Here is a 16,275-nt window from a genome sequence, read left to right as displayed (position 1 = left end):
TAAACATTAATATACAGTTAGATATAGTTCCTGATGTTCCATTCTATTGATCCATTTATGTGAAAATGCAATAGTGTTTTTATTAGGAAATCTTTAGTATATATATTTAATATCGACAGAGCTAGCCACCTTTCATTACTTTCCTTTTTGGGGGGATTTCCTGGTGCTATTCTTGTTAATTTGTCCTTCAAAATGAAATTTATAACCAAATCATCCAGATGCAGAAAAAAAAAATCAGTTTTTTTCCCCACTGTTTTATTGTCCTCTGGGAGAATTATTGTTTTAGGGAGAATTAGCATATTTCTGATATTAACTCATCTTATCCAAAAACAATCATGTTCAATCTTTCCATTTGTGTAAGCTTTTTGTTCCCCAGTAAAGTAAAACACTGGATTTTAATATTCATATTATTATATAGCTATTAATTTTTTAATTTAGTCATCATTTTACTGAATTTTAAATGACTTTATTATTCAAATGTTTCTTCTGCATTTATTAAATTAGTAATATGATTTTTTCTTTAGGCTGATAAGTATGATGGATTTATCAAATAATTTTTTAATGTTGCATAACCTTATATTCTTGGAATAAATATTAATTGTGATATATTACTTTATAATATGCTATTGGCTTCTATGTACTTTTTATGAATTTGGCATCAATAAAATAAGTAAAATTGAAGTATAGTTTCTTATTCATTTTTGTTTGGGGTTTTGGAATTGATGTTATACTCACATAATAAAATCTGTTTGGAATTTTCCTTTCTTTTCAATGCTCTAGAATATATATAAGTAATAAGGTGATGATCTGAACTGTAAAAGTTTATAGGATTTACCTGTGAAGCTCAGGAGTGGTGATTTTTTTTTTTTAATTGGAGCTGTTTTCTATTTTCTCTATTGTTTTTCTGTTATAACTAGCCTATCTAGGTTTTCTGCTTCAAATTAGGAAAATGTTGGTAAGTTGTCTTCTGTAACTTTTCCATTTCATTTAGGTTTTTGTATTTATTTGTATTATACTTTTTATATTGATTCCTTTTGATGATCATTGCACATTTTTTAAAAAATGTGTGTATTGGTACTTTTCCTCTTTTATCTTGATCACATTGGCTAATGATTTGTCTGTCTTTTTCATTTATTGAACTGTTTATTTCTGTCTTTAAATTCATTACAGGTTCAATTGTCTTAACTAGAGTTCTTGCTCTTGTGGTTTCTTTTTCAGAGTGTTTTCCTGGTTATTATGGTCCAGGCTGCCGTTTTAATTGCACGTGTCAGAACAATGGAGTTTGCAGTAGGTTTTCTGGAAGATGTGAATGCCTCCCTGGCTACTACGGAAGAGCCTGTGAACATGGTACCCAGAGAAAATGAGTGGGCATGTTATGATATTGATAAGTTTTAAAAAATATTTTTAAATCATAAAATAATACATTCACATTATATCAAACTAGATAAGCTGTTAATATTTTAATGTTTATTCTTGCAATATGTTTCATAGCTCTAATTTAAGTTCTAGGTGTTGAGAACTATCATGATGATGAAGTAATTGAACTTCTTTATTCGTTTTGGAATAGGTGTTTAAAAATATGTCTATGGTTCTGTGATGACATGGACAGACACAAGCAGTGGAGTCATCTGCTGGTCTTTTTTAATATACTGATATTTCTTTATATCATTTCTTCATTTGGACTCTATATTTTCAACTAAACTAGGCAAAGGGAGAATTCTGCCATAATTTGTCTTTGACATCAGAGAACCCTGATGGACAATACAGCTAACAGATTAAGATGTGAGAGCTTAGTCTCCAGAATTAGTTGTATATGGCCTGCCTCTGCCATATAGAACATGCATAAACAAAATTTTTATAAGTTTCAGTTTTTTATCATGTATAAACTGAAGATAATAATAAACTCTCCTTAAAAGGTCATCATTAGGATTAAATAAAAAGATCCTTGGAAGCCTTTAGCACTGAGGCATGTTGTAAAAGGCTTCATAGGTGGCACTAGTGGGCAATTCCCCACCTGCTAATGCAGGAGACATAAGAGATGTGTGTTTGATCCCTGGGTCAGGATGGCATCCCCTAGAGGAGGGCATGGTAACCCACTTCAGTATTCTTGCCTGGAGAATCCTATGGACAGAGCAGACTAATGGGTTACAGTCCATAGGGTTGCAAAGAGTTGGACATGCTGAAGCTACTTAGCATGCAGGCAGGCATGCATGCATGTTGTAAAAGCTGATGAACATTAATTACTTACAAATCAAGTCTTTTTTAAAACCTCTGTAGTTGGTGGCTCAGATGGTAAAGAATCCACCTTCAATGAAGGAGACCTGGATTGGATCCCTGGGTTGGGAAGATCCCCTGGACAAGGAAATGGCAACCCATTCCAATATTCTTGCCTGGAGAATCCCCATAGAGAGAGGATCCTGGCAGACTACAGTCTGTGGGGTCACAAAGACTCAGACACAGCTCAGCCACTAAACACAGCACAGTGATATTAACAATATTTAAAATTGTTTCCACTTGTTTCAACCTGTCTTTAGGTTCTGTAAACATATTTCACAGAAACAAATTCTACTAACCCTTTCTAGGTTTAGAATTATTGCCAGCACTCTGATGTTTCTTGGGTGAGGGTGTATGAAAGTAAACATCATGTGGTTTTTGCTTTGTTTCCAATATTGGAATAAGCGATACAGAAGAGGGGAAAATGTATCTATTCAAGGCCCACAAATTTCATCCTGTTTACAGTAGGGTCGCAAGGAAGATTTTGAGCAGACAAGGGACATCCCTCTGGTTAAAGAAATCTGTAAAGTGGATACATTGTTAACTATTAGGAAAAGTAGCCATTGATTGTGTCCACACAGGAAGCTATTGTGATGATCTCAGTTCAGTTCAGTTCAGTCGATCAGTCGTGTCCAACTCTCCGCGACCCCATGAATCACAGCACACCAGGCCTCCCTATCACCAACTCCCGGAGTTCACTTAAACTCATATCCAGGATTTCAAAAATCTATTCTGGGATCAAAATGTAAATGGATGAACAGAAAAGTATGTTGGAAGAACAATTGAGTGTATTTTGGCAATTGACTTGGACATACAGATGAGGAAAATGTAGGAATCAAAGATAACTCTAAAGTTCTAAGCCAATGGACCTGGAAGAATGATAATATTATTTAGACAAAAGGAAAAGTTGAGCAAGCCAACATTTATGAGCTCAGTTTTTTTATATAATTAAAATAGGGGAGATAAAGGAGGCTTCCCTGGTAGCTCAACTGATAAAAAAATCTGCCTGCAATGCAGGAAACCCCAGTTTGATTCCTGGGTCAGGAATATCCCTTGGAGAAGAGATAGGCTACCCACTCCAGTATTCCTGGGCTTCTCTGGTGGCTTAGTCGGTAAAGAATTAAAGAATCTGCCTGCAATGCGGGAGACCTGGGGATCTCTGGGTTGGGAAGGTCCCCTGGAGGAGGGTATGGCAACCCACTCCAGTAATCTTGCCTGGAGAATATCCACGGACAGAGGAGATCTGATTTTTTTTATGTATTGTCAACAACAATTATATAAGATCAAACAGAAGAAGCCTTGCACTATATCTTCCTTTATTATTCATTTTTTAAGAGTTAAAATGAGATTAGAAGATGGAAGACTATATATCATACAAAATAACTCATTCCTCATCTCTTTTTGGTTTTACCTTCTTTTTCTGCTCTCTGATGTGAGTTTTTCCTAATGTTGAATATGTCCTGAGTAACTCCATTTGTGCTGAAGTGTCACACACTTGAAGCCTAGGCAAATCCAACTCTAGGTGCCTGGGAAGTGGGGTTGGGGGGAAGAAAGTGTGAAGAGCAAGAGTGAGCGGGAGAGAAAGAGAGAGTGGATAATTGAAGGAAAAGGAAATTGCATACCCCGTCTGTTCCCACTGGTGAGTAGTGAGTATAGCCATAGACAAAACCCAAGTAATAAATGAGAATCCTTTGCCTGCTGTCAAAACTAGCTTTCACATACCTCCCTCAGGGTGAGCATCTCCCTGGGCAGAGAACAATTTTAGCATTCCAAGAAATGCATTTGCTTGGATCACATGGTATCTAAACCAATTGCTTCTGATGTGCAGCCACAAAAATATCTCCAACCATGGAGGAAAAACAGATTATATTGGACTTGCTAAGAAACAGTTCTACATTGTACTTCTGTGGGCTATCTAAATAAATTTTTTAAAGATTAAATTTCACTGACTTTAAAACATGCCTTCTTCATAAGATGTTAACTTACTCCATACGTATACATCATATTCTCTTTTATTTACTTTCTTCCTCTTTTTCCTCCCCTGTTTTCTTTATATCCCCTTCCATTATCTATCCCCAGGACTTCAAATACCAAGAGCTATATGAATCACCTTCCACAGATAGTCTCTTATTTATTTAAAGAATTTTAAATTCTCACTAAAGTTAGCCTGGATCTGACCTTGGAAAACATTGCTCTTTTAGGTGTTTAGGTCATTAGAGGGTTTTGATGAAGTCTTTGTCAGACTATAACACATTACAGCAAATCAACTTTATCTACTTGAAGATATCTTACATTTTCTTGTGGACTTTTCTAGACTAGTAGTTAAGAATGGCACTGATATATTCACATATTTGCATGACTAAAGTACTGTCACTATGCTTCTCCGTGTAATTTTTCCTTGCTTTCCAGTTCTGTGCCTCTTTTCTCTTTCTTTGGTCCTGGGAAAGAGATTACCTAGAGTATATCCTTTAATTTTTCTCTTATTTATTCTTAAAGCCAAAATAGTGTTTTGACATTTCCATTTTCTAGCATGCCTTCCTGGATTTTATGGTTTGAATTGTGCTCACATCTGTGACTGCAAAAATGGAGCCAATTGTGATGCAGCCAGTGGACAGTGCATTTGCCCAGCAGGTTTCCATGGCAACCAGTGTGAAAAAGGTATAGCCAGGGTGTTTTTAAGTATTGAATGTGGGAATTCTGTGTGACTGTGAGATCTTTCCATCTGATGGAAAACATGTAAACCTGAATCTCGAACACGGAATAATCACCTGAGCTTCTGATGTGGACATTAAAGTGACAAGAATTCACTCTTACAAGCAGTAAAATGAGTCCTGATTTTATTGCTGATTGGTCAAAAATTTTATTCTGCCCTAAATGAAACTATTTAGGATCTCAAAACACCACTAAAGCAGTTAGTCTTCAATGGAAAAGAATTCTGCTTTGAATGAGAAATATTTCATTAAATGCTTTGAAAAGGATGACATCATTGGGTTCAGTGGTACTGAAACAGATTCAAGGGCTTTATGAAAATATTAAAGATGTGAACTAGGCATTCATCAGCAGAAGTAATAGCAGCCGTGAATGTGGATGAAGATATATAGGTGAGAAAGTGGGCTACCCAGTTTGAAATAAAATATGATTAAGCCCTAGTCCATTCAAAACAATACAGAACCACATAGTTTTCAATAAATAATTCCAAGTTTCATTTTAGTTTATACTATGTTTGTTCTTGTGCATATGGTTACAGCAACCCCAATAATTATAAAGATAATATAATGATAGTGGTCATTTGACTTTCAGTTCAGTTGCTCAGTCGTGTCCGACTCTCCGCGACCCCATGAATCACAGCACTCCAGGCCTCCCTGTCCATCACCAACTCCCGGAGTTCACTCAGACTCATGTCCACAGAGTCATTTGACTTTATGTGAATCAAAATTCTTGCCTTAAAAAAGGAACTATATATTAGTTCCATATCCTATTCTCATAGGTCACTATAAATTTACATATAGTATCTCTTGTTCATGCTTTATTCACTTATTCATTTATTATGTAACAATTTGAAAAAATGTACAATATTCCATGTTTGCTATTTAAAGTCTGGGAATATAGTGAAGCTTACCATCTTCTGGAGAAATAGTAAATGAATAAATAGCGTTATAAGGAAAACTAAAGTAATGCTTCCCTGGTGGCTCAGTGGTAATGAATCTGCCTGCCAATGCAGAAGACACAGGTTCCATCCCTGGGTTGGGAAGATCCCTAGGAGAAGCAAATGGCAACACACTCAGTATTCTTGCTGGGAAATCCCATGGACAGAGGAGCCTGGCAGGCTACAGTCCATGGGGTCACAAAAGAGTCAGACACAACTTAGCAACAAAACAACAACACTTAAAGTAATGTACTTAGCTGGATGACTCAGTCTCATTCCTTAAATTTCTGTCTTCCAAAAAAAAAAAACCATTCTAACAGGTGCAGAACAGTGTTGAAGTAAGTCAATTTTAAGGTGCAAATATGAACCTGTGTATAAAATGAAGCTTCATTCCAGAACTTTCCTCTCTTCTTCCAACCAATCAATCTCATTTTATCTTCCCACTATGCTTTTGCAGAAACTGTATCTTAAATCTCAACTTAGGTGCATCAGTGAGAGCTCAAGGAGTTAATTTTTCAGCATTTCTCTTTCCTGGATAGAATGTTCAGCTGGAATCTTTGGAGACAATTGCCATGAACTTTGTGATTGTGAAAGAGAAAGCTCCTGCCACCCAGTAACTGGAAAATGCCTCTGCCCACCTGGGAAAACTGGAGGGAGATGTGATACTGGTATGAACCAAAGCACCTTTGGGTGTCCCTCTGACTCATGGATTATGTGGAAATATATAGACATTTTCACACTAAGAGCATTACTCAAAGAACATTCCCTACCACTGCTTGTTACCTTGCCTTACTATGATTAATCAGGGTATGTAGTTGTTACATTATAGATACCCCAAAACAGCACCACAAGAGACAGAGCATAACTTGTAAGTACCTCAAAGTGATGCAGTTAAACATTGTGATCACAAAGAAATTCAAGAAAATACTAGATTTATAAGGCAATCAAGGTAAGGTCCAGATGGTATTCTTAAACACAAAGTTCTCAACTACTCTTTGGGAATTGAAACTTATACTTTTTGTTTTGTTTTACTTACAGGAAGAATAGCCTTAAATAAAATTGTAATATTTAGGGATTATCTTAAAAAAAGAGAAAATTGATTCAATGAACCATTGACTTCTCACTTGCTGTTAAACTTAACGGATACATACTAGATGAATAGGTTTTATATTAAATTCACAATAGTCCTGAAGGACTGACTATGCCACAGATATGACCCAAAGTAGAGCATTTAATCTCAGAATTTACCTTCTTCATCTGGCTAAAAGGAAGGTTCAGTTCACTTCAGTTCAGTCGCACAGTCATGTCCGACTCTTTGCGACCCCGTGGACTGCAGCACACCAGGCCTCCCTGTCCATTATCAACACCCAGAGCTTACTCAAACTCATGTCCATAAAGTCAGTGATGCAATCCAACCATCTCATCTTCTGTCGACTCCTTCACCTCCTGCCTTCAATCTTTCATAACATCAGGGTCTTTTCAAATGAGTCAGTTCTTTGCATCAGGTGGCCGAAGTATTGGAGTTTCAGCATCAGTCCTTCCAGTGAATATTCAGGACTGATTTTCTTTATGATGTCCAACGGACTCTCAAGAGTCTGCTCCAACACCACAATTCAAAAGCATCATTTCTTCAGCACTCAGCTTTATTTATAGTACAACGCTCACATCCATACATGACAACTGGAAAAACCATATCTTTGACTAAACAGACCTTTGTTGGCAAAGTAATGTCTCTGCTTTTTAATACACTGTCTAGGTTGGAGCAAGCATCTTTTAATTTCATGGCTGCAATCAGCATCCGCAGTGATTTTGGAGCCCAGAAAAATAAAGTCTGACACTGTTTCCACTGTTTGCCCATCTATTTCCCATGAAGTGATGGGACCAGATTCCATGATCTTAGTTTTCTGAATGTTGAGCTTTAAGTCAACTTTTTCACTCTCCTCTTTCACTTTCATCAAGAGGCTCTTTAGTTCCTCTTCACTTTCTTCCATAAAGGTGGTGTCATCTGCAATCTGAGGTTTTTGATATTCTCCCGGAAATCTTGATTCCAGCTTGTGCTTCATCCAGCCCAGCATTTCTCATGATGCACTCTGCAAATAAGTTACATAAGCAGGGTGACAATATACAGCCTTTCCTGACTTGGAACCAGTCTGTTGTTCCATGTCCAGTTCTATTTATTGCTTCCTGACCTGCATACAGGTTTATCAAGAGGCAAGTCAGGTGGTCTGATATTCCCATCTCTTTAAGAAATTTGCACAATTTGTCGTGATCCACACAGTCAAAGGCTTTGGCATAGTTAATAAAGAAGAAGTAGATGTTTTTCTGGAACTCTCTTGCTTTTTCAGTGATCCAATGGATGCTGGCAATTTGATCTCTGGTTCTTCTGCCTTTTCTAATATCTGGATGTTCACAGTTCACATACACTTGAAGCCTGGCTTGGAGAATTTTGAGCATTACTTTGCTAGCGTGTGAGATGAGAGCAATTGTTCAGTAGTTTGAGCATTCTTTGGCACTGTCTTTCTTTGGGATTGGAGGGAAAACTGACCTTTTCCAATCTTGTGGCCACTGGTGACTTTTCCAAATTTGCTGGCATATTGAGTGCAGTACTTTCACAACATCATCTTTTAGGATTTGAAATAGCTCAGCTAGAATTCCATCACGTCCTAACTTTGTTCATAGTGATGCTTCCTAAGGTCAATTTGACTTCACATTCCAGGATGTCTGGCTCTAGGTGAGTGATCACACCATCATGATTATCTGGGTTATGAAGATCTTTTCTGTATACTTCTTATGTGTATTCTTGCCACCTTTTAGTATCTTCTGCTTCTGTTAAGTCCATACAATTTTTGTCCTTTATTGTGCACATCTTTGCATGAAATGTTCCCTTGGTATCTCTAATTTTCTTGAAGAGATCTCTAGTCTTTCCCATTCTATTGTTTTCCTCTATTTCTTAGCATTGATCACTGAGGAAGGCTTTCACTTCTCTCCTTGCTATTCTTTGGAACTCTGCATTCAAATGGTATATCTTTCCTTCTCTCCTTTGCCTTTCACTTCTCTCTTTACACAGCTATTTTTAAGGCATTTTAGGAATAAGCAAACTAAGATGGACTGGGGTGGGTGAATTTAACTCAGATGATCATTATATCTACTACTGTGGACACAAATCCCTAAGAAGAAATGGAGCAGCCATCATAGTCAACAAAAGAGTCTGAAATGCAGTACTTGGATGCAATCTCAAAAATGAAAGAATGATCTCTGTTCATTTCCAAGGCAAACCATTCAGTATCACAGTAATCCTAGTCTATGCCTCAAACAGTAAAGCTGAAGAAGCTAAAGTTGAACAGTTCTATGAAGACGTACAAGACCTTCTAGAACTAACACCCCAAAAAGATGTCCTTATCATTGTAGGGGACTGGAATGCAAAAGTAGGAAGTCAAGAAATACCTGTAGTAGCAGGCAGATTTGGCCTTGGAGTACAGAATGAAGCAGGACAAAGGCTAATAGAGTTTTGCCAAGAGAACGCACTGGTCATAGCAAACACCCTCTTCCAACAACACAAGAGAAGACTCTACACATGGACAGCACTGGATGGTCAATACCGAAATCAGATTGATTATATTCTTTGCAGTCAAAGATTTAGAAGCTCTATACAGTCAGCAAAAACAAGACCGGGAGCTGACTGTGGCTCAGATCACGAACTCCTTATTGCCAACTTCAGACTTAAATTGAAGAAAGTAGGAAAAACCATTAGACCATTCAGGTATTACCTAAATCAAATCTCTTATGATTATATAGTGCAAGTGACAAATAGTTTCAAGGGATTAGATCTGATAGAGTGTCTGCAGAACTACTGACGGTGGTTTGTGACATTGTACAGGAGGCAGGGATCAAGACCATTCCCAAGAAAAAGAAATTAAAAAAAAAAAGGAGGTTTAAGGCTATGTATTTCTAGCATCATTTCCAGCACTAATCTGTGATTCTGTCACCTAGAATTTCAATCATGCTGAAAAAGTCTCAGTAACCTTCCAGGTTAGGCTTCCCTGGTGGCTCAGTGGTAAAGAATTCATCTGCTAATGTAGGAGATTCATCTGCTAATTTAGGCGTGAAAGAGGAGAGAGAAAATTTTGGCTTAGAGCTCAACTTTCAGAAAACGAAGATCATGGCATCTGGTCCCATCACTTCATGGGAAATAGATGGGGAAACAGTGTCAGACTTTATTTTTTTGGGCTCCAAAATCACTGCAGATGCTGATTGCAGCCATGAAATTAAAAGACACTTACTCCTTGGAAGAAAAGTTATGACCAACCAAGACAGCATATTAAAAAGCAGAGACATTACTTTGCCAACCAAAGTCCATCTAGTCAAGGCTATGGTTTTTCCCGTGGTCATGTATGAATGTGAGAGTTGGACTGTGAAGAAAGCTAATCACTGAAGAATTGATGCTTTTGAACTGTGGTGCTGGAGAAGACTCTTGAGAGTCCCTTGGACTGAAGGAGATCCAACCAGTCCATTCTAAAGGAGATCAATCCTGGGTGTTCATTGGAAGGACTGATGCTAAAGCTGAAACTGCAATACTTTGGCCATCTCATTCGACGAGTTGACTCAATGGAAAAGAGTCTGATGCTGGGAGGGATTGGGGGCAGGAGGAGAAAGGGATGACAGAGAATGAGATGGCTGGATGGCATCACCGACTCAATGGACATGAGTTTGAGTGAACTCCGGGAGTTGGTGATGGACAGGGAGGCCTGGTGTGCTGTGATTCACGGGGTCGCAAAGAGTCGGACACGACTGAGCGACTGAACTGAACTGAACTGAACTGAATGTAGGAGATGCAGGTTTAATCCCTGGGTCGGGAAGATCCCCTGAATGAGGAAATGGCAACCTACTCTAGGTTCTTGCCTGGAAAACCCCATTGACAGAGGAGACTAGTGGGCTATGGTTCATGGGGTCGCAGAGTCAGACGCGACTTAGTAACTGAACAAATAATAGAACAACAACCTTCTACGCTACAGGAGAGTGCTAGTCATCTAACATCCATCTCCCCAACCCCACCTTGCTGCTGAGAAATAGCCGTAAAAACGACTTGCTTTGAATGCCATGCCATGCAATCATTGCAGTTCTTATTCCCATTTGACAGATGAAGAAGCAGAGGCACAGAAAAGAAAGAGTTACAGAGCCAAGATTTGAACCCAGGTAGTCTGGCTTCCGTCTATGGGGTCACACAGAGTCGGACATGACTGAAGTGACTTAGCAGCAGCAGCAGCAGTCTGGCTTCAGACCTTGGGTTAGGCTATTAGAAGACGATACTGTACATGTAAACATCTGTATCTAGTCCAGAATAAGGAACCTCCAGTGGCTCATGAAGAGTCTTGCATTCTTTCCAACCCCTCCTTCTTCCCTTCTGTGCAGACTTAGAGAATACAGCCAAGAGGTTTTGAGTATTAACTAGGAATCCTTTGGATCTTCAAACTCAGGAGCTTACTGATATTGACATTTCTTCCCTGAAAATCTGCTTCATTTGTATCTTTAATCCTTGCGTTTCTACAAGTTTGTTTCTGCAAACTGCACTACAAGTTTCTTGAGATTTGAATTCATGTTTACTTATCTTTTATCAAAAACATTCAGAATTAGGTCTAGCACATGGTAACCTCAGCAAAATTTTTTTGAATTCATTCTCTCTTCCTTTCTCCATTTTCTGAATGGAGTCATGATAGACAGAAGTACCTGCACTTGGTCACATCTAAACTAAATTCATCAGAATAAACATCCACATGACATCATGATGAAGCCACAGGACACAGTCTCCAATGAATTGCACACTAAAGCATTTGTGGTTTCATCTAAATCCTCACAAAAACCATTAATGTATATTGAATGCATATTATCAGCCAGGCATTTTCATTTATGCTAGATGCCTTTACTATTATCACCATGCCCATTTTCTAGGTGAGGAAGCTGGGAGCTGAAGGTTTAGTAAGTTGCCCAAGGTTAATAGCTGGTAAATGGGAGCTTAGGGATTTGAAACAAGCAGTCTGGATCCAGAATTAGACTTTTAACATCCCCACTTGATACTGCCTCTCAGGGAAAAGAAAGGGATAGGAACTGCTTTCAGTTGTCTATCTGCCTCGTCCACTAACCAGAGTGAGTGCTGTTTAATTTAATTTAAAATTCACCTCCACAGTCACACATGACATTTTAAGTGCTCAGTGGCCACGTGACTAGTGGCTACAGTATTGAATAGCTTGGTATAGAACATTTTCATCATTTCAGAAAGTTCTATCTGACAACATTTAGCAATGACTTAAAACTAGCCACTTACACCAAGAAAGCTGATGGACAAGCTGAAAATTAAAACCTTACTGTATGGAGTTTCTATGGACTAAATTCGCTATCACATAGTCTCTTTCATCCACAAGTAAATTGCCACATGACAGTGGATGCTTTGTATTAACTTGTTAATTCTAGGTGGGCACCTCAAGTGCTCTCTTGCTGTGAGCTCTTTGGGGTACCCATGGCCTACACAGACGTACTGTGGGCTCTTTTATTTGCATTTTTATTTTCAATTAGGCACAGTTCATCTGCGATATTAACTGTGAACAGCTGTGTCTATGCAGGCACTATAAAGATAAAAGACCTCGTTTTAATTTGAACTCTGGTAAAGAACCTATTAAACAGCCATAATATTAATTCATAAAAGAATGTAGCAGCTTTTTATTGGATTACTTCCCCACCCCCTTGGTAAATTAACATTTGCAGACATTCAAACAGATGTCTTAAATACACATCGTTATTAACATGAAAATGTGGTATTTTTGTAAATTAAAATCAGATTCTGAACTGCTCAGGAGAGATCCTGACTCATAACTCTTTTTCAAACAAGCAAACTAAGTCTTAAGACCGACTAAGTAATCCTTCCACACACTAAGCAGCGGTGGATGTGTTTGGTTAAATTCAAAATGACACAGAGTTTTGTTTTGTTTTATTTGTTCATAAAGTTTGATGATTTAAAAAAAAAAAGATTCATTTCAGAGTAGTATTTGCATTACCTCCTGAGTTCCTTCTGGCTACCTGTTGTTCCTTGATTTAGGAAGGAATGGAATTTCTGTTTGCTCATGTTGAAACTCTGTCAAAAGAATTAATTGTAAAATTGACATATGTTTTCCTTTATCTCGTATTTTAAATGCAACTAGTTAATTAAGATGAGAGCTAGACCATGCCTAAATCTATCTTCATTATCCAAGAAAGAAAATTAAACATGCACTGCTTGTGGAATATTTACGGTGAATCTCTAACCCAGCAAAAAGAATTATGAGACGAGAAAGAAATGTTTAACAAAATTTTGCTCACAGACTCAGAATCTGCTCTAGGTGTCTGTATCTTTATATTTATATTGCTATCTCTAATTTTTTCTACCTTCCAGCTTTCCACTTTCTGATTTGGGTTTTCTTTTCCATATGCTTAATACCTGGTGTCTTTCTACACGGTAGTGCAGAATAAGGAATGAGCACTTGAAATTCACCTCTGTCATTTTCCAGGGGTCTAACATTTGAGAAGTTCCCTTAAGACATTCAAACCTTAGTTCATCTCTTTCCAGAATGAGAGAGCTTACCTCACTACCTTTCCTACCTCACAGGTGTTTGTTAGAGCCAATTAAGATATATTAGGAACCCATTTTGAAAAATGGCATAGAGCTAGATGAATGTTATTATTGCAAAGTTAAGTTTCTCTGGTCCTTAAACGTTGGTAAATTGAGTTATTTCCCAGTCTTGCCTGACTGCCTAAGAAATGTGAAACCATCTTCTATTTCCATGGGTTGGGCTTGGCTTTCTTCCCAAGCTCACAATCCTTCAGAAACAGAACCTGTTAATTCTCTGCTAAGTCTCTACTGGATATCAGACTAAGACAAAATATGCAGGTTGGGGTGTGATTTTGGAAGGGGGACTTTTTTTCTAGTGGATATTTTATTATTTTGATAAAGCGTGATTCATGGGGTCGCAAAGAGTCGGACACGACTGAGCGACTGAACTGAACTGAACACTTTTTTATTCCTTTTCTTCATTTCTCTACTGATTGTGATCACAATGCAATTCAAGTTAAAGACAGTTATAACCCTTTAGTACATATAGCAGGATTCTCCATGAGATCTATAATCCTCTCAACATATGTTAAGAGATGAGTTGCATTTAAAGTCATTTCATTTTCAGCAACATAATCACAAGTAATTGTGTTTTCAACCTAAAAGCAAATTTCATATATTGTGTCTTCTGGGTAAGTGTTGCCTTTTTCTGACCTCAAGACAACTAATCCATTTTCCTCGTGTCCCTCACAAAGCACTACTATAAACTGTATCAAATAATCTAATTTTGAGAAGGCATTTTGAAAATATCAGTTGCTGTCCTGTCTTCTCATCTGTTTGATTTTTGTCACTGACTTTCTTAACACTCTTCAGCCTCCTCCTGTTTCCCATTAAAGTCCTTACTTTCTTATATAACATTCTAAGCATGGGAAAAAGATACCAATGGTTAACCAGAATTCTTTACAAGCCTATCATTATCTTATTGAATTCCAAGAAATAGTAGTAAAAAGACTGATTGAAAAGCATATGTGAATTGGTTTTATTTTTATTTTTCCCCTCACAGAATGCAGGTCAGGCCAGTATGGACCCAACTGCTCTCTGAAGTGCCAGTGTGTCCACCCAGCTCACTGTGACCCTCTTAATGGGCACTGCAATTGTCCCCCAAAGAGAATGGGTCCAACCTGTGAGGAAAATGGTTTGGACAATCCTCAATAACCAAATGCTAACAGCTTTTCAGTGGATGAATAGAATTTTGCTGAGGTTCACCCATGGTTCATCATCTTAACTTTGGCAGAGAAATGTACTTACTCAACCGTCTTCGGCCCAACCTCGCCTGTTGCGAGGTGAAAGACAGGACGTCTCAACTTTATGACCTCCAAGCACAAGTTCCATTCTCTAGCCTACCCTTCCCAACTTCCTTTCGCTGAAGAACATGCCCAAGAAAAAGAGAATGTTTTTTCAAGGTCCCAAATCGTAGTAACATTTTGGACTAATAAATGAAACTCTTTTTTTATATGCACAGGAGGTATTTAAATTTGGAAGTAAGAACTGCTTTTCAGTTCAGGTTGGACTGCACTGAAATATTCACACCTATTCACTGAAGACCTCAGTGACCATTAAGTAGCTGGATCCTCTTTAGAAATGTCTAGAATTTCATCTATTTATTCTCGGTATCCTGCTTCACAGCTAAGTCAGCTTCAGATTGTTAATGTATTGTATTTCAAACATGACTTTTGGTGTGGGAGGCTATTAAGACTTTAGCCACATAAAGATCAGGATAAAAGTATGACGTGCAGACTTAGAATGAATCATCAAAATGTTTAGTGGTGTTCTCCTCATCACTGGTCAGCAGATAGGAAGAAAAAGTAAGTACAACTGATCAAGGCAAGTGCTTAGCCTGCTCCCCAGATTTCCCATGGAGCAGCACCTGATTGGAAGTAAGCTTTTAATCCACGCTGTAATCTTGACCCAAGCTGTTCATCATTTAGGTCAGTTCTATAACATGTGTAAGCATGAGCCATGTGATGAGCCTCAGAGAGACGCATCAATAAATATGATTATATTCTTGTTCTCAACTGGTTTATAAGTGTTTAAAATTTCAGATGACTGCTTAATTCACTTTCAGTTCACTTTAAATAACAATAATTTTCTTGATTAGAATTGTTGTTACTCATGTTATCTAATGAGAATACTGAAATTACATGACTATATATTTGACTTAAAACAATATGTATACAATATAGTATTTAAAGCTCTTAAATAAAAATTTCAATAAAATATTTAAAACTTTTAAATAAAATCTTATGAAAGATTTGACAGGGATTTATGAAAAATGTTTGGTGTTATCAATTCACTAGTTTCTGATCTTTTCTTAACATTTATCTTCCTATATCTCAGCACAGTTGACAGAGATATATCATATCTACAATAGACAGCCATGTCAAATTTACTGTTATTAAATAATATGAAAGATATGATTAGATAAAGTCCTCAAGGATTGCTTCTACATTTGCTTTGGTCTTAAAAGAGCTACAGATCAACTTATCCTTTCTTAGTCTCCATCTATAGTATTTGAAATTAAAGTTTTACGTTTACAATTAAAGTCATTTTAACTATTTTTATCCAGTCAATTGAAAACTATGCCTTATTCCAAATATTTGACCATTTTCCTTACCTTTTATTTTTAAAACTTCTCTCAGCTAGCCTCATCTTAGCTGCAAAGAGTATAAGCAGCCTTCTTTCTCACACTGCCATCTACCACTGAACTCCCTTCATTTCA

The 16,275-nt window shown here is 37.5% G+C and overlaps 1 protein-coding gene across 1 annotated transcript in view; it reads left to right on the top strand.

Moving 5' to 3' along the window:
* LOC129551748 (uncharacterized) overlaps window positions 1-15,685 on the top strand; it is a 691,626-nt gene extending 675,941 nt beyond the window's left edge. Inside the window, exons 22-25 of the mRNA XM_088833084.1 lie at window positions 1,219-1,347; window positions 4,804-4,932; window positions 6,460-6,588; window positions 14,560-15,685. Coding sequence (XP_088689210.1) covers window positions 1,219-1,347; window positions 4,804-4,932; window positions 6,460-6,588; window positions 14,560-14,711 — 539 coding nt within the window. The 3' untranslated portion in view covers window positions 14,712-15,685. The remainder of the gene's footprint in view (window positions 1-1,218; window positions 1,348-4,803; window positions 4,933-6,459; window positions 6,589-14,559) is intronic.
* The last annotated feature ends 590 nt before the right edge of the window (window positions 15,686-16,275 follow it).

Source organism: Moschus berezovskii, chromosome 1, assembly GCF_049115385.1.
Source record: "Moschus berezovskii isolate FMDL1 chromosome 1, NW_MosBer_1.0, whole genome shotgun sequence".
Classification (NCBI taxonomy): Eukaryota; Metazoa; Chordata; class Mammalia; order Artiodactyla; family Moschidae; genus Moschus; species Moschus berezovskii.
Note: the sequence above shows the minus strand (reverse complement) of the source record. Positions and strands in the feature narration are given on the sequence as shown.